The sequence below is a fragment of the Ictidomys tridecemlineatus genome, chromosome 7, assembly GCF_052094955.1.
Source record: "Ictidomys tridecemlineatus isolate mIctTri1 chromosome 7, mIctTri1.hap1, whole genome shotgun sequence".
Lineage (NCBI taxonomy): Eukaryota > Metazoa > Chordata > Mammalia > Rodentia > Sciuridae > Ictidomys > Ictidomys tridecemlineatus.
Genome location: NC_135483.1, coordinates 195,706,823 through 195,731,209, shown reverse-complemented (window position 1 = coordinate 195,731,209; position 24,387 = coordinate 195,706,823). Strand labels below are relative to the sequence as shown.

General features: G+C 56.3%; 1 protein-coding gene and 1 pseudogene across 1 annotated transcript; both read left to right on the top strand.

The window, feature by feature from the left end:
* LOC144365729 (uncharacterized) overlaps window positions 1-6,294 on the top strand; it is a 30,311-nt pseudogene extending 24,017 nt beyond the window's left edge.
* A 367-nt stretch (window positions 6,295-6,661) lies between these two features.
* On the top strand, window positions 6,662-23,607 carry Rab17 (RAB17, member RAS oncogene family). The gene is made up of 6 exons (XM_078018332.1): window positions 6,662-6,789; window positions 11,745-11,904; window positions 18,871-19,022; window positions 19,832-19,957; window positions 22,553-22,646; window positions 22,872-23,607. Exons 2-6 carry the CDS (start codon window positions 11,748-11,750, stop codon window positions 22,979-22,981), a joined length of 639 nt encoding a protein of 212 aa, XP_077874458.1. The 5' UTR covers window positions 6,662-6,789; window positions 11,745-11,747; the 3' UTR covers window positions 22,982-23,607.
* Window positions 23,608-24,387: the final 780 nt, after the last annotated feature.

The following is a 24,387-nucleotide window of genomic DNA, read 5'->3' as shown; positions in this document are numbered from 1 at the left end:
GTGGTAGGTCCAGGCAGCATGGGAAGAGGGGCACTGAGGGCTGAGGGCAGGGAGACTTGAGGGGACCGTGCTGGGAAGGTGGGGCTCGAGCTGAGCTTTGTGGTCTAGGTGTGGGAGAGGCGGAGTGTGCCCCACGCTGGGGGAGAACCCTGATGACACAGGAGAGCGGGGAGCAGAACCAGGATCTCCCCAGTGCACATGTCGAGGGGTCCTTGTGCTTCCTCTCTGGGGACAGCCTGCCCTTTGTCAGAAAAGCTAAGTGTCCCCCGGAAGGCACAGCACCATGACGGCAGCCACTCACACCGAGCCCTCCCGGCTATGGTGCAGGCTGCTCAGCTCCTGGCTCTCGTCCGCCCTAGGACTCCACAGCCGCCTGCCCTCCTGTGACCTGGGTCAGTCTGGGTTCATTTCCTCAATGGAACAAAAGGATCAGCCCGTCCTCTGATGTTTGCAGGGTCTTGGGAACAAGGTGCAGACACCGTCCGTCTGTCTGAACATTTAAAAGGTCCGCCTAAACCAAGTGCGTGTTGTGGAATAAAGGTGTCTACCCTTTTCCATCCTCATGTCTTCCTAACAACCTGGGAGCCCAGGTTTGGGTTTGCATCCTAGGCTTCCTGGGAAATCCGGCCAGGATGCCACAGCCCAGCCCCGTCCCCTCCTTTCCTTTCCAGTGGGGTCCATCTCACACAGGAGAGCCCCAGATGACACGGGGATCCCCTGCCGTGCTCCCTCCCAGTAGCTGCCCCGGCCACACGGGGCTGGGGGCACATGCAGGGGCTGTGGTCTGCTGGTGGAAGGGTGGACCTGGGGCAGAAGGCCACGGGAATCCTTTGGTGCCAAAGCCTTGGGGCATGATCTAATGTAATGTAGCATGATTCAGTAGTGTTCCTTGGTCCTAAGGATTCTGTACTCATGAGCTGGGGACGAGGGTGGAAGGCCCTCTAGGTGTGGTTCATAGGTCGCTATGAGGAGTAAATCGATACTCTAAGCCAAGTGCCCGGCACATTGCAGGTGCTCAATAAAAGGTAGCTGCTTTATTATTGTCGTGTTTCTAGTCTAGTCATGGAATTAGACGAGGCTCCCACAGCCCAGCTCTGCCTGCTTGTCACCCTCACCTCTTGCAGCCACCCAGACTCTGCCTGCTGGTAGCGTCCGCTGACCTGGCCCATTGTCCTTCGGCTTTGTGCTGTGCTCCTTCTGCTTCTGGGCTGAGTGTGTCCTGCCCTCTCTTGGTCATCCTGCAGCTTCTTGAGCCTGTTTCAGCATTTCTGCTGGGGTAGCAGGGGCTCACGGGCTGCCTGGACTGTGTCTCCTGTGGCATTGAAACTCCCACTTTTTTTCTTTTTCCTAATTTTCTTTTCCCTAAACTTCTTCTCCCTGATCTTCTCCCCCCCCCCCCCCCCCGCCATCATCTCCTTCCTGATCTCTCCTCCTAATCTCATTTTCTCTGAATCACCTCTATAACCGCCCCCTGTTCCTGAGGATGGGCGGAATCACAGCCTTTGGGACGGCAGTCCCCTGTTTTTCTCCCTGGCTAGCAAGGCCATAAACCTTCCTTTTTCCTTTCTCGTTATTGGATTGGCACTGGGGAAAAGGACTGAGCTTTCTTTAACACTGGGAGAGGTTTTCTGGGATCCTTCCCCTTTCCTTCTGGCCAGGAGTGTCCCTTGCTCTTGTTGTACCCTCTGCCCTTTGTAGGAACCCTTTGGCAGCTGCCCCCTACTCTGGGAGCTGTCTTGCTCCTGGGGTGGGTTGCCTTATTTGCTCTGCTCCCTCTGCTCTGCCCTTGCTGGCCAGCAGCCACGCGACAAACGGACTGTTGAGCTGAGGAATTTGACTTGGCATTCAGGAATCCCTGCTGGAATTTTCCATTAGATAAGCCAGGGTGAAGGTTTCAGGAAAAGGCAGCCTCCAGGTCCCTGCTTATCTCACAGGCCTTCAGTGATAAGGACATTCTGGAGAGCTGGACATGGGATAACTATCACGCTGAGTTTTAGCCTTAGCCATAGCTCTGCAAGGAAACCCAAGGAGGAGAGGGAGGTAGCCCTTCCCCACAGACCCCTGCCCCAGAGGACCTCTGGCTCTCTTCACTGGCCAGAGTCTGGTCATCCTGCCATTTCTACCTGAAAGATGATGTGAGCCATCGTCACCAGAACAAGGGGGCAGGGGCCCGGGGTGCACAGTGAGCTGTGCCTGCTGCAAGCCCTGAGGACTGATCCAGACACGGAGCAGGGGTCTGGCTCTCTGTGACCCAGGAGAGCGAAGGGTGGGAAGTTAAAGAAGGCACATCTGGATGGGAAGGAGGTTAAAGAAATAATCCCATAAACTGGCCCACCGTGCAGACCCCAACACGCTTTCTTCTCCAAGAAGCAATCCACCTGCAGCCCTGCCTGGCCTCAGTGGACAGGACATGTCACATTCCTCAGCAGATTACCTGTTATCTGCAGGAGACGTGCAGGCCCAAAATAATGTCGATAAGAGGAAGCCAAGTTACCCTGAAGGGGGAGAAACTAGGGTAGTTCCTAATAACCATAAAATCTGAAAGAATGTGTGATCAAGAATCCAGTTACAACAAGTTAGCAGGGGCCAAGGTGACCTAGAGTTGCCAAGGCAGTGTGGACTTGAAAGCGTGATGTCATCTACTGTCAGTCAAAAGTCCGGAGGTGACCTGGGTGGGACTCTCTGGAAACTTCTCTGGAATCCCAGTAAAACTGGAGTGCAGGAGAGGCACGGGGTCCCTCTCCTCTCTGAGAGCACCTACTCTCTCCCTCTAGAGTGTCCCCTTTCCCTCTTCCTATCTCTTCAATAGACTCATCCCGTCACTGTGAGCCAGGTCTGGAGTCTTTCTGACTTGATGGCAAGAATCGGGGTTTGAAGAGGGGGTCTTTGTGCTGCTTCAGTCTCTCTGCATGCCCCAGCCCTGTGACACTGTCCCCGGGGACAGAAGTTCCCCACTCACTGAAGATACTTGAGTAGAGACTGAAGACTCAGCCACAGGATTTGCAGGGTCAACCGCTGTGTGGACACTCGGGCCAGATGGTCCCCAGCAGCCCCACTGACTCCAGGGCTCTGCCCAATGCTGTGATTTTGAATTTCTTTCCAGGGGACAAGGTGTGCACCAAGGATGGGGTCCGCTTAAATGGCATAGGAGAAATTGTCACAGCAGAATTGGTGACATGCTTATAGAGAAAATTAAAAATTGGCATCACCATATAAAAATAGTATTAATTATGGCCATGTATATAAACTGTTTCTGTGCTATTTTTACTTAACTTCTAGCACAAGCCATGATGGTCATGGTGTGCACAATGCAAGCCTATGTTCTGCTGTGGGTCTTGCTCAGCCTGGCCGTGGGGTTGGTAGTGTCTGAGTCTGACCCCGGGCCCGTGGAAGCACCTTCTGAATCACAGGAGAGCTGCAGGCTTCTCATAGTGGGTGCCTCCAGGCAAGGTTAGAATGAGGCAGTCACAGGACCAGGGTTGGGGTTTGCACAGCTGCCACATCAGGTGGACTTGAGTGGCTGCCTTCCGTCCACCACAGCTCAGGATGGCTCAGGCCGGGCTTATCAGACTGTTGCTATTGCCTTGGGGCAGGGGTAGCTCCAACTCACCACGAGATGCTTATCCTTTAGACCTGATGTTCCTAGAATCCACTCTACTTTGGCCTGCAAGTGTCCGATGGGTGGCTCAACCTCCATTTTGCATCCATCTCCTTTGATCTGTGTCACCTTGGATTCTAGGAACATCAGGTCTAAAAGATAAGCATCACCTGGTGAGTTGGAGCTACCGGTGCCCCCAAGGCAATAGCAACAGTCTGATAAGCCCGGTCTGAGCCATCCTGAGCTGTGGTGGATGGAAGGCAGCCACTCAAAACCACCTGATGTGGCGGCTGTGCAAACCCCAACCCTGCTCCTCATTGCCTTTTCTTTTCTTTTTTTTCCCAGTGGGGCGGGTGCTGGGGATTGAACTCCGGGGTTCTAGACCTCTGAGCCACATCCCGGCACTATTTTGTATTTTATTTACAGACAGGGTCTCACTGAGTTGCTTTAGTGCCTCACCATTGCTGAGGCTGACTTTGAACTCGCCATCCTCCTGCCTCAGGCTCCGGAGCCACTAGAATTATAGGCATGGCCACCACACCGGGCCCCTCATTCCCTTTTCTTTTTTTTTTATTGTTTGAAAATTTATTATTTTGCCAATTTTAAAAAAGGACAGATACTATAAAAACAAGAATTCAATTTAAAAAGGAACATTAAAAATGAGAAAATGTGACCACATTTTCTTTTGCAAAATTCTTTGTCTAAACCTCCTTCCCTTTTCTACAGGACCTTGAAGTCATTGTCAGCGCCTCAAAGACAGGGCTGAGGATGTAGGCCCCATTATCTTCTGGGGTAGCCAACGCTGTTCCTTTCCAACGATTTCCCATGACCTTTCCTGTCTGGTTTTTGGGGCAAGTGGCAGGACCTGATTTTTGGATCCCCAGGGTCACTAGGGCCCTGGTGACAGCTCAGGGATGGCCCGGGGGGGCCTTCCAGGGACTTCAGCTACCACTGGCATGTCATGGGGATCCGAACCAACCTCAGTGCTCCTCAGGTCTCCCTGAAATCTTTGGAGGCCCCTCCCCTGCCCCTCCCCAGAGCCGTGGCATGAAGTGCCTGGTAGCTCTGCGAACGCAGCCTCCTGCCCTTGTTCCTCATCCCAGCTGAAGCCTGGCAGCCCCTCCCTGCGGCCCACCACCTCCTTGGTGTGGACTTTCCTTACCAAGGTGGGTGGACGGCTTCATAGCCAAGACCGAGCGTGGCAGGTTCCAAAGCTGTGCTCTTGGCAAGGCCTGGCTTTCAACCCTGTCTGGCTGCAGGCACACAGCTCCCATTTGGGGTCTGAGAAGCTGGCTGTCAACAACTTTCTCTCTTTGCATTTCTGTACGAAACTAGTGCTCAGGTCTTCCTCTCAGCCTGTGCCCAAACTGGCTCAAGACGATGGGAGAAGACCATCCATGTTGCTAAATAAAATTCCATGAAGGCCATGTGCTGGACAAAGACCCTGCACAGGCCAGGCCAAAAGTCCAAATGGATCATTCATGCTCAAGTCCTAGAAGCAGTCTGAAGACCTTGCTGACCTTCCAGAATCAGGTCAAAGAGGCAAGTCACGTCTCCCAAAAGGCCAGTTTCAATGGGCATAATAACCATGTTACCCTGCCTTGATGCAGACACGTGAGCTCAGTGTGGCTCTTGCCTAGCACGTGGGAAGCCCCAGCTCAACCTCAACACCCCCAAATAATATAAATAAATGGTCAAGATCTTTAACTCGTCCTGTTGATAAGGCTCCCGCAAACATAGTGAACGTTCCTAAGATGTGCCGGACGTTCTGTAAGAAGTATGGTAAACACCAACCCCCAAAAGTGACCCAGAACAAGAAGAGCAAGGGTTCGCTGTGTGCACGGGAAGGCGGCATCATGACAGGAAACATTGGCTGTGGTGGGCAGACTAAGCCCGACTAAGAAAAATTCTAAATCTACAAAGAAGATGGTGCTGAGGCTTGAGCTGAGCCTCACTGCAGATGGAAGAGAACCCTGGCTATTTTAAGAGATGCAAGCGTTTCCAACTGGGAGGAGATAGAAGAGAAAGGGCCAAGTGATCTTGTTCTAAGCTTCATTGTTTTGTTACGAAGATAATAAAATGTTGACGTTATCTTAAAAAAAAGATCTTTAACTCGTAAGTTTGTCCTCAAAGTTAGAAAAGAAAAGTGCATCCTTACGTTCCAGCTCTATCCTGAGTGACACAAGAGAATCCTGGCTCCCAGACCTTTAGTTACCAGTCTCGGGCAGGAGATCAGGATGGATGACAAGAGGCAGGGGCTTCTCAATGTCCAAGGCAGCCAGGCCAGCTGGGGAGGTGGCCACACCTCAAGGGACATTGTGTCCTGGAGAAGAACCACCCCGCAGGGCCCAGAGAGAAACTGGTCCTGCCAGGATGCTGCAGAGGGCCCCCAGAGGTGCCTCCAGCTGCAGCTCCACCCGCAGGGCCTGGGACCCTGGAGCCGCTGTGCCTGCTTCCCAGTGCCCGGTGTCAGTGTTGGGGAACCCCAGTGAGATTCAGGTGAGTGCATCAAGAAAGGGAGCTTCTCAGGATGATTTTATGGCTTGCCATTCACAGGTGACCAATGTTTATCTTCCTTGGCCTCTGGCCAAACTCACCACCCAGCCACACCTGGAGGCTGAAAATCTCTGGAAGAGACTATTCTGTTACTCCAGAGTCTCTCCAGTGCCCCGCCCTCTGCCTCCTTGGAGGCCACCTCCTGGGGGCATCAAGCCCAGATCTGAACCTTTGAACCGCCTACCTGGGCCGCCTCCAACTGGCTGCCAGCGGTTTGTAGGAGGAAAAAGTTCATTTGACCAAAAAGCTCTCTTTTCTCCTGGGCTGTGGGTGTTCAAGGCCACAGGATCAGGAGAGCTCTGAGGAGGGTCAGGAAAGACCTTCAAACCAGGGGGAACAGAGCTCAGACACTGGAGCGTGACTTCCGGCCTGCCCCTGCCCCAGGTGACCACATGACCGTGAGTGGACTTTGCCCTGGAGCCTTGGAAGGGAAGGGAAGGGAAGGGACCTGACCCCCAGCTACCCCTTGCGGTTACAGCAGAGCCTCCCGTCCTGCCACAGCCACCGCCCAGGCCACGCGGAAAGGGAAGCAGAGCTCTCCCCAGGCCAGGAGGAAGAAGGCAGGGAGACCGGTGGGGCCTCCGGACCTGCAGGGGACGACCTCGGGCTCGGGAGTGAACAACCGTGGGAAACAGGTGAGCCCGTGTGGGGGCTTCTGCGTGCTTGGCAGTGTCTGTGTGTCTGTGTGTGCACGCGTCCTGGTGTGCATCACCAAAGGGACCAGAGCTGTCCTGGTTTGGATGCTGGCTGGCTCTCTGGAATGGATGCCCTGAAGGTGTGCAGTGAAAGACTTTGAGTGTGAACTGCTGTACGAGGCTGTCCCCTCCAAGAGATCTGTTTTGGTCACGTCAAGATGCTCAGCAATACAGACAGTCACGTCTCTGAGCTCGCCAGATTTTCTCATTAGGACTCTCTTTTTAACGGGGTCTTGCTTTTACTTTTCTGTATTAAGTGGCCACATTGTTCTGATCACGAGGGAATCGAGGCGTAGACAGCTATGCAGGGTTCTTCTCCAGCCTGGGGAGGAGGACGCAGGAGGAGCACCCCCGCAGCCTGAAACCAGGCCCCCCCCCCCCCCCCCCCCCCCCCCCCCCCCCGTGAAGACCAGTTGGGGTTGGCCTCCTGCTTTCTCCTTTGGTGGAAGGCAGGTGTGCTCCTGAGAAGCAGCACCCCAGTAGGGACCGGAAGAGGAACCCCGACTCCTGGCCTCCGGTAAATTCCAGAGCCAGGTCAGAGGTCAGACTCCCAGTTTTCTCTTTGAACTGAGAGCTCCAGCCTCCCATTGTTGAAAGCTTACCACACACCGTCAACTTGAACACGCTTACTGCAGTCTTACTTATTCCAGAGAAAAGAGATTAAGTCAAGTGAAAATCCAGTGAGAGGCTGTAGGGAGCTGTGTAGACATCTCACACATGGCCTTGAAGCACAGGTAGCTCGTGGACCACTGCCTTTGATGTTATGTTAAGGTTCTGGGTTTTTTTTTTTTAAGGCAGGATGTATGCTTGATGTTAAAACCGTGAAGGTGCATGGGAAATCGAATGGGCAAACTTTCCTTGGTGGTTGTACTGAGGGTGTGGGACTATAGGTAGTTTCCTTTTTTACATATTGACAATATGTTTATATTTAAAGACACACATACACCCACACTGGGTTCAGTCCCCAGCACCAAATATATATAGAGAGAAGGGGGTGCCCTACCACTGAGCCATAATGCGAGCTGTTTTATTTTATTTTTTATTTTGTTTTTGAGAGAGGGTCTTGTTAATTTTCCCAGGATGGCCTTGAACTTGAGATCCTCCTGCCTCAGCCTCCTGAGTCACTGGGATTATAGGTGTGTGCCACTGTGCCTGGTGAAGAGTATTTTTTTCAAGCACAGAGATGTCTTTTATCCAAGAAATCCAAACCTGGTGTCCCAGTAGTGGGGCATTCATTCATATTCCACCTATCCAGGATAATCCACACATGTTTGGGCCAAAGATTTTCTTGAATTTTAAGATGAATTTTATTACTCTGTGGGAATAATAGCAAAGAAACCTGGAGGAGCACCTTTGGGTACTTGGGAATGTGCTCCCGTGGATGTTAGGACTCCCTATAGAGATCCCAGTGCAGATCAATGAGGTGTTTTCTCCTCAGAGAGTGGCTTATGTACCTTTATCAAGAACAAGCATTAAATCAGGTGCAGTGGCACACACCTGTAATCTTGGTGGCTCAAGGTGCTGAGGCAGGAGGATCACAAGTTCAAAGTCAGCCTCAGCAACTTAAAGAGACCGTGTCTCACAATAAAAAATAAAAAGGTTGGGGATGTGGCTCAGTAGTTAAGTGCCTCTGGGTTCAATCCCTGGTATAAAAAAAATAAAAGAAATAAGTATTGGTGGGGTGAGGGTGCTCCCATGATCCCAGTGATAAGTTAAGGCCAGCCTGGGCAACTTAGTGAGACCTTGCCTCAAAATTGAAAAAAAAAAAAATTGAGGATGTAGCTCAGTGGTAGAGAGCCCTGAGCTCATCCCAGTTAATACACACAGAAGAAAAAACAAACGACAAACCAACAAGGGTGAGCTGGAAAGTTAAAAGATTTCATTCTTAAAAGTGGTATCTTGCCACTTTTAAAATCCCCAGTACAGGAAGAAAGAAGAAGCAGTTTCTCAGTAGGACTGGCTGCTGAGCCTCTCTTGGCCGGGAGTCTGGCGGTCTCCCTGGGAGGCTGACCACTACTGCACTTACTGCTCCTCTCTGCCAGTGGCTGGAGGACTCTGGTGCCCAGTGAGGGGGCAGAGCTGGAACAGTGTGCTGGGCTTTGCTTTCTGCGTCCTTGTCCTGGGAGAGCTGCTGGGCTCTAGGATGGGGTGACGCGGGTCCCACAGGTTTCTTGCTCAGCCTCGTGGGCTCTGTGCAGATGGCCAGGTGGGGCTAGAGGGCATGGCTGCCCTGCTCCTCTTGGTGGAGGGTCTGTCGGCTGCACCCTGCAGCCCTATCTGAGCTTGGTGTGCAGGGTGGCCTGTGTGTGGTCCCTGGGATGCTCCTGCAGTGCCTGCTGGTGGCCTTTGTTCTCCCTCTGCAGTTGCCCCAGCCACTCCTTGACAAGTTCCAGGTGTGACTGTCATAAAAGCCACAGGGCAGAAATGTCCATTTACGGCTCCTGGCTACATGCTGAACACCCACTGTATGTTCAATGGGCACAGTCCTGGCCCTTGTTAGCAGTTATAGCCAGTGAGAGAGGAGTCACGTATAATTTACAAATCCACGCAGATCAAACCAGGTCTTTCAACCAAGAACAGAACTGGGAAGTGCAGGCTCCACCTGGCAGGCACTTTGTCTCTTCCGGTGACCAGTATGCGTGGGGGCTGGACACAGTGGACAGCAGCTGAGAGACCAGAGGAGACTGTTGCAGAGAGAGGTTTGCACCTGCTTGAGGGAAGGCAAGGAGACCCAGAGCCCTGCAGAGGTGACCTCCCGGGTTTGTTTGACAGTGGACTTGATGAACTTTGAGGCCTTCTTATCTTTCCTGGGGCCTGCTCAGGCTCTGGACTGTGGTCTGCACTTTGGCTGGCCGGGTGACTTGTGTTCCTGAGGCCAGCTGATTTCTGGGAGGCTTTCCACTGGCTCATCGTGGGTGTTTGACTTTGACCTTGGAGTTGAATCTAGAGTGGGTCAGACGTATGCAGAAGGAGCTGCTTAGAGCCTCCTTGGTGGGCGCTGGTGAGCAGAGTGGGCCTTTCCAGGACCCTCACTGGGCTGTGGTGGGTCTGAAAAATGAGGAAATTCCAGGGTGGCCAGGCAGGTCTGGACCACTGTGTCAATCAGGTGGCTCCCACAGCTGCCTTCCTCAGGCAGAGCTGGTCCCGCCCTCCCTCAGCCACTCTGACCCCTTGTAGGCCCTGAGCAATGGCCTCAGTTCAGGCAAAGGTTTCAAATCACAGGTGCTGGGTAACGCGGTCTTCCTCTGCGCTCCACCCAGCCCTTAGGTATTTACTGAGCACCTATCATGCTATTACCAGACCTGAAGAAAACAAGGTTCTGTGTTTCTCAGCCATGGCTGCATGCTGGGAATACCTACGTAGCTTTTTTTTTTTTTAAAGAATGAATGAAAAATTTAAACAATTAGTTTATATTTCTGATTTTTCTCTGAAACTCTGAAACATCGCAGTGCATGGTGAATCCCACAAGGATGATGTTGAGGGCCACAGCCGAGTCGGAATGACGCATGGCATTTTTGCCAGAAGTAGTGGTTGAGAGGTGACACCAGCGAGTTCCAGTTGAGCTCTCGCGGGGATTCCCAGAGAGTTCCCATTGGTTGGGGAAGTGCCGGAGGAGGGATATTTCTCATTGCTGGTTCCTGGACGAGCCGTGTGGCGTTGGGGAGAGTTCCCGGGGAGCGTGTGTGGAGTGTGCTGGTGGAGTTCAGAAATAAAGTTTGTTCCTGCTTCAGTGGCTCGTGATTTGTGCCCAGCCGGACTGCGGCAGAATCCCCCTGAGATGGGCCTTGGGACTTCTCCCCGGGCCCTTTCCCTGTCCAGGCATTTTCTGCCTGGGACAGGCCTGTGGGCATGGGGATTCGGGCCTGTCTGGGTTGAGCCTTTGCTCCCTGCCTGTCACATCCGGCCCTTCCCGGTCATGGAGGGAGAGGAGGTCACAGACTGGCCCAGCTGCCCCATGGTGGTGTGGACATGAATTAGGGGGTGTCTCTCTTTCTAGAAGTGGCCCAGATCAGAGACAGACATTAGAATGTCACCGTGTCGCCACCCCCTGGAGACACCGCAGTGGTCTTCAATGACTGAACAGTGCAGAAATGAACAGACACAGTGCGTCTTTCAGGGGTGTGCTGACCACACTCACCAGGCATTTTTACCAACGGATAGTGTGTGCCTGACCCTGTCTCACTGTGCAGGGTCCAGGCAAGGTGTTCAGTGGCCACACGGTGCATCAGGAAACCTGGGGGGAATGCTGCCAGACACCTGGTTCCCCTTGCAAGGAAGGCAAAGGGCAAGAGAACTCCATCCTACGGAGACTGCTTCAGCCTGACGGGGAGGGTGGCGGTGTGGGTGGCCCACCCTGGGCCAGACCTGGTCACTGCAGGAGTGGGTGTGGGTACACGCCGGGACCCTTCTCTGCTGGGGTGTGTGGGCAGAAGTTTCTACAGATGACAAATGTGCAGGTTCACATGCACCTATTTGGACTGTGGAGCTGGCTTTCTGCAGGGCCTGGCGCTGGGTTCCGAGGTCCTAGAGAACCAGAAAGACTGAAATGTGTGAGGCGCGAGCACAGCACTTTTTAGGGAGAGGTTTTGGAAAGTAGGAAGTGTGCCAGCAAATAGCTGCACAGGGTCCTTGCCGATCAGGTCTGTGCCCTTTGTCTGCAGGGGCACTCTCCAGGCACGGCTCCTTTTGCTCCTCACAATGGATACAAAGTAGATCCTGCTGGCCAGCTTACACGGGGGAGGTGGGTCTGGGTGCAGAGTGGGCAGGTGCCTGCCCAGGGTGCCGCTGACTGGCTCTGTTCGAGGCGTCTGTGCTCCCCAGGAGCAGCCCAGTGAGCCTGCTGACGGGATCTGGCCTCAGACACCCAGCCTGCCTCAGTCTGTGGCTCTTTGCAGGGGATGGCGCAGACTGACGGACTCACCCCGCCCAGGGATGCCCCTGGCCAGCCCCGAGTGTCCAAGCTGGTCCTCCTGGGAAGTGGCTCCGTGGGCAAGTCCAGCCTGGTGCTCCGGTACGTGAAGGACGACTTCAAGAGTGTCCTGCCGACTGTGGGATGTGAGTGCAGGGCAGAGCGGGAAGCCCACAGGGGCAGGCTGGGTGGGCACCCTGGAGCCCCACGGTTCTGGGCCCCAGCTGAGTGTGCTCAGCTGAGGTGCCATCAAGGTCAGGCATGCGGAACAGAATCCAGCAGGGCAGGTACACGCCCTGCCTCTGAGACGGGCGCCAGCCCAGCTGGGTCTGCATGGGGTGGAGGTTCAGGGTCAGCTCTGGGGAAAGATGGTCTGGTAAAGGGCGACCCAGAGAAAGGACTTGCCTGGATCTGCCCACTGAGCCACCCGACTGGCCTGCAAACCCCACTCCCTAGTTAATTTATCCCCAAAGAGGCTCCGTTTCTACCTGGATTTGGTTTCCTAGCCTGGCCTGGATTGGGGAGGGACTGTGGGCCACGAGGGTGGGGGCCTGGAGGGAAGACCTTCTCCTGGGCGTCTTAGGAGGCTGGCCCCTCACCGTCTCAGAGGTGAGTGTCTCAGGGCAGCTGCAGGCTGCTGGCCCCTTTACTTCCTCTGGGTGCATCCTGCCTGGCTGCCATGCCCAGTTCCCAACTGAAATAGGGAATCCAGTGTGCTCTTTATGCCTGTCCTCTCCAAAGGCGGCTTAGGGTGGGGACAGTGTGTTCAGCAGCAGGGCTTCGGTTCAGACGGGCACTCGGCCACAGGGAAGCACCGGCTTCTCTCACTCCTGTGTTCAGTCACTTGATGAGTGTCTGAGCGTGGACGCCGTCTCTGGCCTGCATTAGGCATGGAGAGTTCCACGGCAGGATGAAGACGTACCAAACACGAGCGGCTACGAAACGCAGCACAGGGCACTGGCAGAGGGGCGCCCTTCCCTGTCCCTAGGGCATGGCTCCTGGAGGACGCAGGGCCATGAGTGGGGTGAAGGGTGGGAAGTGACCAGCAAGGGACTGCTCTAGAGGGAGCTGAGGAGAGCCTCAGGGGTCCACTCAGGCCAGCTGTGCAGGCTGCACCCCTCTCTGTTAGCAAGAACATCCACGCCCCCGCGCCATTCGCCCAAGATATTGGACTCGGACTTCCTTTCAGAATACAGCAGCGTGGCCTGAGTTGAGATGGGAGACCACAGGACTAAACCCAGACGGTGAGGGCCATGTCCCTGGGTGGTCAGGGACGTGATGTGGGAGGGAGGAAGTAGGTGCTAGCCCCTGCCAGCTTGATTGGCTCTGATTTCGAGGTCTGCGATGATGGCTCATGGCCAGACGGGCCCAGCCTGCCCGTGGGAACCTGTGGGAACAGCTGTGCCTGCTGGTTACTGTGCTCTGTGAACAACAGGCTTCCTTCTGTGTTCATCCTAAAGCAGCAGCAGCAGCACTAAGTAGTCGCAGCAGTGACCTTGTGGCCCACAAAGGCTGAAATACCTGCTTCCGCGCCGTTGACAGGCTTTGTGACCTGGCCTAGCGGTCTGCAGGGCCAGCACCCAGGAGACAGCAGGCCCCACGGAGGGCGCACGCAGACCGGGCGGAGTGCAGGGAGTGGAGGGTGGGGCTGCCTGATGGGGGCCATCTCCCTGCGTCGGGAGGGTCCCGCACGCACTGCTCACTGAGCCTCGGGGTGACCGAGAGGGAGCAGAGCCCCGACAGTGGGGTGAGGCCTTGCCGTCAGGGAAACGGAGGGTCCAGAGCAGCCAGCAGCACTCACCCCCGCGCCCTGGAGAAACAAGACTCCAGACTGAGCCCTGACCCACAGCTTCCCACAACATTGTAGGTTGTTTGGTGTCCTCTTAGACCCGTCCTCTTGGGGACTTTTTCCTTTTTTAAGGAAAAACTCCTGATCTGAAGGCCTTGTGTATGGGGGTCGCAGGCCTGGTTCAGCCATCACCTTACCACCCTGCTCCTGGGCAGCCCGGGCCAGGAGTCTGCCTCTGCTGGCCCTCCCTGTCCCTGGCTCACCTTCTCTTTAGGGGGACACCCAGCGTCAGCAGGGTGGACACAGGCTGGGCCCTTTGAGAGGTCTTGGCTCACGGTCCAGGCCTGAGCTGCAGGGGGCAGGCCTGGGTGGCCCCTATTTCTAGTACCCTCCCCAGCCCTTGGGGCCATCCTCCAGTGGACTGTACCCTCCCCAGCCCTTGGGGCCATCCTCCAGTGGACTGTCCCCTCCCCCAGGCCTGGGTTTGTCTCTCTGGAGGGAAGGACCTCTTATCTGGGCAGGACTGTGCCTGTGATGCTGTGGCCTTTGTCACACTGTTGTCCCTGTGGGATATCGTCTAGAAGGGAGCAGAGGACATCCAGATTAGGTCAACCTGGGACCACCCTGCTCGCTGGGCATGGCAGTTCCTTGTTCACCTTTATACACCAAGTGGAGCCCTGTCTCTAGGACGCAAGAACAGTGTTCCTATGGGGACAGTGGCCTGGATTCTGTCCTAGTGTCTGAGTCATGCAAGTCTCCACAGGCTTTAGACTGGGATAGATACTGCACATGCTCCGGCTGTCCTTGGAAATTGCCACATTATTATAATGGTCACATTATAATGTAAACAGATGTTGTATCCTTTGTATGTTATGTTTGTCTTACTCTGCGAGGTTTGGTATTGTTCCTGTTATTTTATTATTGCTGAGTGTTTTCCCGCTTCTCAGGGGAGGAGATGGAGTGACGTGACCCCTGTAGCCTCTGATTTGGGGAGGGGTCCTGTGCTGGGCAGAGCCTTCTGCACTGTTCCGTTCTTTGTTCACGTGTGGCTTTTATCAGTGAGGGTGAGGACTGCAGAGCCAGGCAGTGTGTCTCTATGGTGACCGTGGGTGCTGTCCTCGTCCCCAGAGCAAGCATGGGTCCAGGGCCTGTGGTGTCCCAGGTGGGGCCGCTTCAGGGCAGGGCCGGCTCCAGGGTCCTTTGGGAGATTGACATGTCCCTGGGTCCCTCACTGAGTGGTTCTGCAGAGCTTCAGGACGGGGCTCCCTGGCCATCCCTGGGAAAGACATGGCCCATCCCAAGGAAAAGGAGGAGAGGTGACAGGCAAACTGAGTCCCCAAAGCTGAGAAGCCAAAGGGCTGTCCAGAGGAGCAGCGCCAGAGCGGGGTCTCCCAGGGGCCACCAGCCCATCTCCCCTTTGTCTCCTGCTACCCCAGCCACAGAGGATCAGTCCCGCCATAGGAGAGGGCGTGACGGAGGGGGCAGGCTGCCCTGGGCAGGAGCAGCCATTGGCCAGGATGGGCTGGGACCACCCAGCGCTCCCCGGCGACCACCCCATCCCAAGTCCCATTGGCCCAGGCGGGGGGCATTCTGGCCTACTTCCCTGGCTGCAGGGGCTGAACTGGAGGTGCCTCAAGCTTCCGCCAGGCCCACTGGGCTTTATACACCAAGGGGACAGTGACGAATGGGTGCAGAACACACCTGATGTGACCAGCTCACTTCCCTGTGGAACTCAGCACTCTGCAGATGTGCTTGGACCCTGATGTGCGTTTCATGCTTCACCTTCTACGCAGGTGATAATTTCTACTAACTGGCGAGCACCACAGAGAGCATTCAAATGAGCAGATTCTGTAACAAAGCCAAAGCACTTTAATGCTATTAAAATTGAGTTCAGGCACAGTCCAGTTTGGGGCGATGGAACACAAGTTAGAGCGCATCCCCTCTCTGTACTCTGAATTCCTGTCCTGTTGTTCAGTGTCCACAGGGGGCTTATAGAAGCAGGCAGAGGAGGAGGAAGCTGGCTTGTACCTCTATGGGCCATGGTGAGACATGGCCCCAGGTGGCCCCAGGTCACATTACAGCTCATTAATACCATGCCACCGTGTTATCTGGACGAGCAGATTCTAGACTCCAAAAAAAAAAAAAAGATTCCCGGCTCTTGGCTCCTTCTGGCCCCACATGACCTGCCTTACACCTAATATCATTTCAGGTAAAACCTCCAAGAATGTCTGGGTTTCCTAGAAATTTACTCATTTATTTTTGTGGTGCTAGGGACGGAACCCAGGGCCCCTCGCAGGCTAGGCCAGTGCTCTGCCACTGGGCCACACCTACAGTCTTTTTATTTTATTTTGAAACAGCATCTGGCTAAGTTGCCCAGGCCGGCCTTGAACTTGTGCTCCTCCTGCCTCAGCCTACCCATGGCTGGGCTTACGGGTGTGCGCCACCACACCTGTGCAGGAATGTGTTTTTCAATCACGTTTGGCTTTAGCTGTGCAGATGTAGAAAACGGAGTCGATGGCAATTTGAAAGCAGAAGGTGGTACCTCTGTGCTCTCTCCTGGGCTGCAGCAAGCCCCCAAGGCCCAGGTGGCCTCAGACACCTGCAATGGGACCCGCCTGACAGGCCTCTGAAGGGAGGGAGAACCTCACTAGGCCCTGTAGCTTCACCTGCTTTTGGTGGCTTCCCTTCTTCAGTTGACTTTAAAAATCACAGATTTTGGAGGCCACACGACATCTTGAGTCTCCCACTAGCTTTGCTGTGGAGCACCGCTTGGGCCTGGGGGTCGTGACGGTAATGGCTGCCTAGGTTCAGGGACTCCAAGGTGACTTTTGTCAAAAACACCAACTCTTCACTTGGGCCAGCTCCGGTGTCTGACAGGGACTTGATGTCAGGAGGCCCCAAGCTCTACCTGCAGGTCATGCAGACACTGCCATGTTTAGAAAACACGTTCTCCAAGAGCCAAGGAGCTGGCTCACACCAGGAGACCACTGCTTCCCCCCATCGCCTTCCCCCACCTTCATCACCCCTCAGTCCCACGGACGTGCCCGAACTCTAGGCTCAGAGGCAGGTTTGAGATCGGGTGTCCCCTCCACACTTGGCCAGCTTGCACGTGCCTTGGCTGGTGCCTGGCCTGGGGTGTGAGGGCAAAGCAGGGCTGGAGTGACAGCGCTTTCCTCCCGTCTCCAGGGAAGACGTCATTCTGGGCTCAGTGAGCATCCAAACACCCACCTGGTGCCACCACTGCTTAGATTGCACTCCTTGGAAATTTGTCCGGGTTTTGCACCCATCTAAACACAACTCTTGGGCACCATTTTCAAAGTGGGAAAGAAGAAGCTGAGCAGCTAAGGCTGGTAAATGGAAGACGTGAACCTGAGCTTTGTGTCCACTTGTGCCTGGCTGTGACAACTTCTAAATGCAGCAAGTTCAAAATCAGATATGTGATCTGACCTGGTGGTGCACAGACAGACAGGGTGTGGGTGAAAGGTGAGGATGCTGGGTGATGACTCCAGGGAGAGCCAAGAAGACAGGAAGAGGAAGTAGAAGTCGATGCAACAGAACCGGTGCCCCCCGTCTTCTCATGCAGTTCTGTAGCCACCTGGGTAGTGGGTACCGTTTGCTTGCCTTTGAGAAGAGCAAACTGAGACGTGGGGAGTTGGAGCAAGTTGCCTCGGTCCTCACAGCTGTGGATCACACCCAGGGCCCACGAGTGGGAGCCTGCTGTGCCGGCGGTTCGTGTTCAGGCATGATAGTGGCCTGTGTGAGCTTCAGCTGTCCAGACGAGGGCCGCTGCTTGACTGAACTCGTTAGTCGAATCTCAAGTCCATGGCCTGCAGGAAAACGTGGACGAGTGGGCGGAAGAGCTTAGAGCTGCTTCTCTGGAGGACCTACCCCAGCTCCATTCTCCAGGAGAGAATCAGGATCTTCCTGCTCCACACTGGAAGTCTCTGTTTAGCCCTGGGCTCTGTCTGTGTGGAACTGCGTCCCCTAGAGATATCACCAAGTCCTAACCCCACAGCCTGGGAGTGTGACCTTACTGGACTTAGGGTCTTTGAGACGTTATGAGTTGAGATGAGCTTTTCCCAGACTTAGAATGGTCCCTGAGTCCAGTGCCTGGTGTCCTTGTAGAAAGAGGAGAGAACCCAGGGACACAGAGGGAAGGCCACGTGTACTGGAGACAGGTTGGGGTGACGTGTCTAGAAGTCAGGGAGCACCGAGGAAGGCTGGCCACCCCCACAGCTGAAGACAGGCAGGGAATGGCTTCAGCCCCAATTCCCCAGAAGATGCAGACCCTGCCCCCCAGAACTGTAAGAATAAATCGGCTTTGTTTAAAGCCATGCAGTTTGTGGCCATTGGTTGCTGCAGCCCCAGGACACTCACACGCTGTCCTTGGAGTGGAAGTTTTGATTTTGAACATGTGGCTGCCAGAATCTCTCCATGGGCTCCACTCCCACCCTGGATCTGGGTGGGTGGCCAGGGTGCTGGCAGGAGCCTGTTGGTCTCTGCTGACCCCTTCATGCCCTGACATCTCCCCTCCTCACTCTTCCCCTCTAGATCCCCCCACAAGCCACACACTATGGCACAAAACATTTGGCTGCTATTAAATGACTATTTTAAAATCACATCACCTTGGAAAGCTTGGGAAAAAAGTCTTCAGCTGAAACACAGAGTGCCCAGTATGTGCCAGTAGGTCTTCATGCCATGATTAAGTAGGTGCGGGAATAAGATAGTCCTGCCTCCACGGCCTCCCTGTTCCCTTGGGAGCAGAGAACACCAGGCTCCGTGGGCCTCTGGGTGTGTGCAGGGTTCCCAGAGGCTGCAGCAGGACCTCCCTAGCTCCCCTGAGGACTGGTGACCTCTGCAGACTTGGAGAGTTTTCTAGGTGAAGTGAAGGGACACCAAGTAGGGGCAGCAGGGGGGCGGCTGGTACCCAGTGGTGATGGGAAGGCTGGCGAGGCCAGCTGATGGTGGGATCTGAGGGCCTCCCTGCAGGACAGGCAGGGGAGCAGAGTGGCCCTAGGTGCAGGGGCTCCAGGGTCCCCACAGCTCCACTGCAAACCTGGGAGCGGAGCTGTGTGGGGTTCTTGGTCATGGGACACCTCTTTCAAATTGCGCCATTCAGAGCCTTGAGTTGGGTCCTTGAGCGGGCACCCTCGGCCCAGAGCACCCTCTACCAAGCACTGGGTGCACTGACAGATGGCTCTGGGCTTGGTCGGGAGCTCCTGCATAGCACGTGGCCAGCCTTGCTGACTGGTCACTGACAGAGCTGTCTGGATCCCACTGAGAGCCTCCTCCTCTCAGGGAGCACCCGCCTGCCCTGTTCCAGGTGCGTTCTTCACAAAGGTGGTGGATTTGGGAGCCTCGTCTCTGAAGCTTGAGATCTGGGACACGGCTGGCCAGGAGAAGTACCACAGCGTCTGCCACCTCTACTTCAGGGGCGCCAATGCCGCGCTGCTGGTGTATGACATCACCAGGAAGGTAGGGCTGCCCGAGGCACGCCCCAGGCTCTCCGGGTCCACCCTGGTCCACCCTGGTCTCCCAGGCAGTGCAGTGTCTTCTGAAGGACTCGTGCTGGGCTGGCCCCACAGTCTCTGGTACAGTCACGACTACAGAGGCCACGTCCACGCGCCCTCGCCACCTGACTCCCCTGACCCTGCGCTTGCCTCTGCTCTTCCGTGATTGGCCCAGCAGGCCCCACGCAGGGCAGTGTCTTCCACACTCACTAGAGACCGTGGAGATGGGAGGGAGAGGCTGGCTTCATGGGGCCTGCAGGCCCAGCCTGGGAGGGAGGAACTGGCCATGCTGGGGGGCAGTGGGCCTGGGGGAAGGTGAGAGGGCCTGGGTGAGAGAGCAGGGTGGCATCCAGAGAGGGTGGGCAGTGCAGTGGCCCCGCAGTGAGGAAAGCAGGGCCTCCACCCTCCTTGCGGGGGGCAGGAGGGGCTACAGGGGCCAGGTGGAGACTCCTTACCTGGTCTTTGGGATATTGCAGTTAGGAGCAGGGTTTGAGTGGTGGACGCCCCCTACTCTCCTGCACAAAATGTTCCAGGGGTGGAGGCCACTGGCACAAACACCCTGTGTCCCCGTCCCGGGGCCCCTGCAGCTGGCTGCTGGCTGCAGACACCAGCCAGGGTGGGAGCAGGCCGGCCACCCACCTTGGAGGAACTGAGAAGCCCTGCAGGGTGGGATTGCCCACGGCATCCTGGGACATCCGCAGCCTGTGCCAGGCCTGCTCTGCCGCCCTGGACCAGAGGCCGCCACAGGCCCACCGACAGCCCTCTCTCCTCCAGGACTCCTTCCACAAGGCCCGGCAGTGGCTGGCAGACCTGGAGAAGGAGCTCCACCCAGGGGAGGGCGTGGTGATGCTGGTCGGCAACAAGACGGACCTCGGCGAGCAGCGGGAGGTGACTTTCCAGGTGCCACTCGGGCCAGCGGGAGGAAGCCCCCACCCCGAAGCCCTGGGTTGTCACATGGGCTCACACGCACACCCCCACACCACACCCTGAGGCACACCAATGCACACACCCACATGCCCGCACCTCGCACACATAGGTACACACACCTGTAGGGACATTGCCCACTCACACCCCACACTCACATCCCTACACTCACACCCCCAAACTCACACCCCCACACTCACATACACACACTCACACCCACACACTCACACCTCCACACTCACATACCCACACTCACACCCACACTCATACCCCTACACTCACACCCACACACTCACACCCACACACTCACACCTCCACACTCACACACCCACACTCACACCTCTACACTCACCCCACACACACCCACACACTCACACCTCCACACTCACACACCCACACTCACACCTCTACACTCACACCCACACACTCACACCTCCACACTCACACACCCACACTCACACCTCTACACTCACCCCACACACACCCACACACTCACACCTCCACACTCACACACCCACACTCACACCTCTACACTCACACCCACACACTCACACCCACACACTCACACCTCCACACTCACACACCCACACTCACACCTCTACACTCACACACCCACACTCACCCCACACACTCACACCCACACACTCACACCTCCACACTCACACACCCACACTCACACCTCTACACTCACCCACACTCACACACCCACACTCACACCCCCATACTCACACACACCCACACCTGTGCATGCTTGTGCCCCCCCACATACTTTCCACCTTAGTTTCCCTTTTGGCCAAAGAAGTCTGGAATCTCTGGAGGGTGCAGGGGACCCATGCCCCTCTGGGGAGCTGGCTGCAGGGTCCCGCCTGCTGGGAGTGGGGCCTCCCCGCCAGCCTCAAGGCCTGTCCTGGTCACCTGGCGCCCTTCCCACCCCTCCGCCCCTCCTTGCGACTTGTGGGTTCTCACTTATTTTCTTTGTATTCAATATATTGTTGAAGAAGGGTCAAGAGAAGAAATCCAAACTTCTTTGGTAGGAACTGCACAAGGGACAGAAAATTTAAAAAGCCGTAGTTTTTCTATGAAACGATGCACAGCAGAATACATGCTGCAGAGACGTGTGTGAGGCACTGTGGGGCTGAGAGGAGGGCCAGACTGCCCGTGGCCTCGAGCCCGCCTGCGAGGTGGACGGTCTGGGACATGTGTGTGCGTGTGTAGGACGTGTGCACCCCTGTGTGTGTGGGTGTGTTCATCTGGGTGGTCTGTGGTGTGCAGCTGTTGTGTGTATAGGTATGTGTGGGCACCCACATGTGTGTTGTGGGAGCTGTGTGTGTATACAGTTGGCCCTCTGCATCTGTGAGTTCTGCATCCACAGCTTCAACCTACCATGAATAAAAAAAAAATGTGTGTGCATTAAATGTGTACAGATGGTTCTCTCCTCATTAGTCCCTTAAATAACTCAACGTGACAACTATTTAGACAGCATGGAATCGGCCGTTCGCCGAGGAGCCTGGTTCTTAGTTTGGGGGATTCATTGAGAAACAACGTCCAGGTGTGGGGTGTGCTCAGGGCCAGGGGTGGGGGGCGGGGGAGAAGACCGTGGGCTTCACCTGGAGACCTCAGGACAGGAACTGGCAGGGTGGGCTGACTCAGGGCACAGGAGGGGCGGGCCTCTCATGAGAGGGAACTGGCTTCTTGGAGGTGACAGGGGAAAGGGAACAGGTTGGAGCTTCCAGGGAGTCCAGGAGAAGGCAGAGAGCAAGAGCAGGTGGCATCAGTTAGCCTGGGAGGGGCACCCAAGCTGGAGCGGCTGTGGAGGAGGTGGCTTGGCAGGCGCCTGGCCTGCAGGGCTGCCCCTCTTGGAGTGGCTGCCAGGGAGGCTGGAGAGCTCGGGCGGCCATGAGAACCAGGAGCAGAAGCTGCAGAACGGGGAGTGAGAGGAGAGGGAAGTTTTGGAGACTCTGAGGACCTGGCTGAGAAGCCAAGGAGAGGGGAACGCAGAGCTGACCCACAGGCTGTGGGCGGAGACCTGGCTGCCAGCTCCGTGTGAGGCGGCATGGGGAGGGGTCCCCAGCTGAGTGGTCTGGGACCGCCGGGTGCTCCTCCTTGTTGGGAGGGGCCGGGGGCTTGGGGAGAGTGGGCGTGGGAGAGCCCATCCTGGGCCACCCTGACTCCTAGGCCTGGCCCTGGCCTCTCTCCTTCCTGGTCACGGTTTCCTGCTGTCTCTGCCCTGGTTTCTCCACTTAGCCTGACCCTGTGGGGAGCAGGGCCCCTGCCATGCCTCCCCCGCTTTCTCTGTCCCCTGGTTTGGGCATCTTGCCTCTGTCTGCTGGACAGTCACAGCAGGAGGGCCCCTCCCTGTCCAGCTCCAGGAGCCTCTTCTAGTGTGACCTGTCCCCTCCCTGTGTCTCTCCCTCTTGGTCCTGGGCCTGCTGCTCCAGGTGGCCAAGGGCTGGGGCTGGGGACTGGAAGAACGTGGGGTGGGGTTTTCCAAGGGCCTGCAGCTGCCCTTGGGCGTGGGTTGGAGGTCATTAGTGTCCTCGGGGAACTCATAAACCGGTCCTTTTCCCTCAGGAAGGGAAGGAGTTTGCCGAGAGCAACAAGTTGCTGTTCATGGAAACCTCCGCCAAGCTGAACCTCCAGGTGTCCGAGGTCTTCAGCACCGTGGGTGAGTGAGGGCAGCCCACGGCCGGACGAGGGCCGGGCTCCCACGGGACCTGTCCACTGGGTCTTCTTTTCTGGTGTCTTGGGACCAAGAGTCTGTCTGTTGGGGACAGGGGGTGAGCAGGAGGGACATGGAGTCCTGGTTCCAGGCTCTGAGCGGCTGTCAGGAGGGCGGGCTGTGTGGCCCCGGGGGACTCTCCCCAGTCACCTCTCCCCTCTTCCTTCACAGCGCAAGAGCTACTGCAGAGGGAGGCCAGGCAGAGCCACAGCGCACAGGGGGAAGCAGCCGTGGTTCTGAATGCGAGTCCTGCCCCGCAGGCCAAATGCTGTGCCCGTTAGAAGTGCCACTCCAGGGGGCCATGGCAGGACGTCCAAGGCCAGGCCGGGGGTCTCCAGGGTGAGCCACTCTCGGCTTGGCTCTTCATCAGTTGTACTTCGTGGCTGGTGCTGGACTGTGCCTGAGGGCTGGCAGCTTCCAGAAGTTGGCGTCCTTTGTAATACCCAGTTCCCAAAGCTGGGGGTGATGGTCAGGGGAGGATATGGTGTCAGATGGCTCCCAGAAGACTGTTGCCCACCGTGGCAGATCCTGTCTGGTTCCTGGACACCCCAGTCACCTGATTGCTTTGTCACCAAACGTGGAGGGTTCGTATGAGGCAGAGAGGAAGCAGAGATCAGGACTCTGCTGATAGCCATGGTGGACAGACACCTCCATCTGGCTTGGCGGGGATGCTGGGCTAGGGCTGGGCCCACCTGGTTCTGGGAGGTGGGAGAGAAGGAAGAGGCCCACCGGGAGGTGGCGGTGATGAAGAAATGGAGTGATGGATCTGGGTGCCAGTGTCAGGCTGCTGAGGTGGAGTAGGCAGCCACCGTCCTGCTGGGGCCACAGAGGCTCCGACTTGTACCCTGACGTGGAAGTTGTGCTGTCGAAGCACCTTTTTCTCTTAAGATTAAACTGCTTTGAAGCATCTGGCTCTGGGCGAGTTTGGAAGGGTGAGCTGGGCACAGCCGGGTGGACTGCAGTGCGTGGGGCATTCCAGGGGCTCCTGAGCCACGCGGAAGGAGGCTGAGATGTGCAGGCGTGACTGGGGCGGGCGAGGATCGTCATTCTGATGCCACGTGACACATGGCCCCCACTGAGGCTGCCTGGCTCAATGGAGGCGCCTGGCCCGCTTTCGGGGAGGTTAGCTTGGTGACTTTTCTGTTGGATCTCTCCTGACACCTGACGCAGCAAGGGGAAGGTATTCCAAAGGGGGACGTGTTGGGGAGATGTTGTCCTCATCTCTGGCTCCCCGGTAAGCAGATGCGAAGTCTAAGTATCACCACGTGGTGCCAACTGAGGAAGACGGCCTTGCTGTGGGGCTCTAAGGCTCTGAGGAGGGGCCATGCACAGTGCCCTCCCACGTGACCCTGGACTTCTCATCCCTGTAGGGCCTCACCTGTTGAGGGTGCTCTCTGCTCTGCCCACTTTGCCTGGACAGTACCTCCCAGTCCAGGGACTTGGCCTTGGGGTGGGGGTGATGGGAGCCTGGGGAGGGACATGGGCACCAGGTATTGGCCAGGACGCGCCTAGGGAGGTCACTCAGCAGGGCCTGTCCTGGTAGGAGGCCCGCCCAGCCTGGGCCCCAGCACTCCAGCCACACTTGGTACTGCTAGTCCCAGGGCGGGCCCTGCGGGCGTGGTTGCCCTGATTGGAGGAAGCCACTGGAGTCCACAGGACCCTGGGCATCCTACTTCTGTTCTGGGGA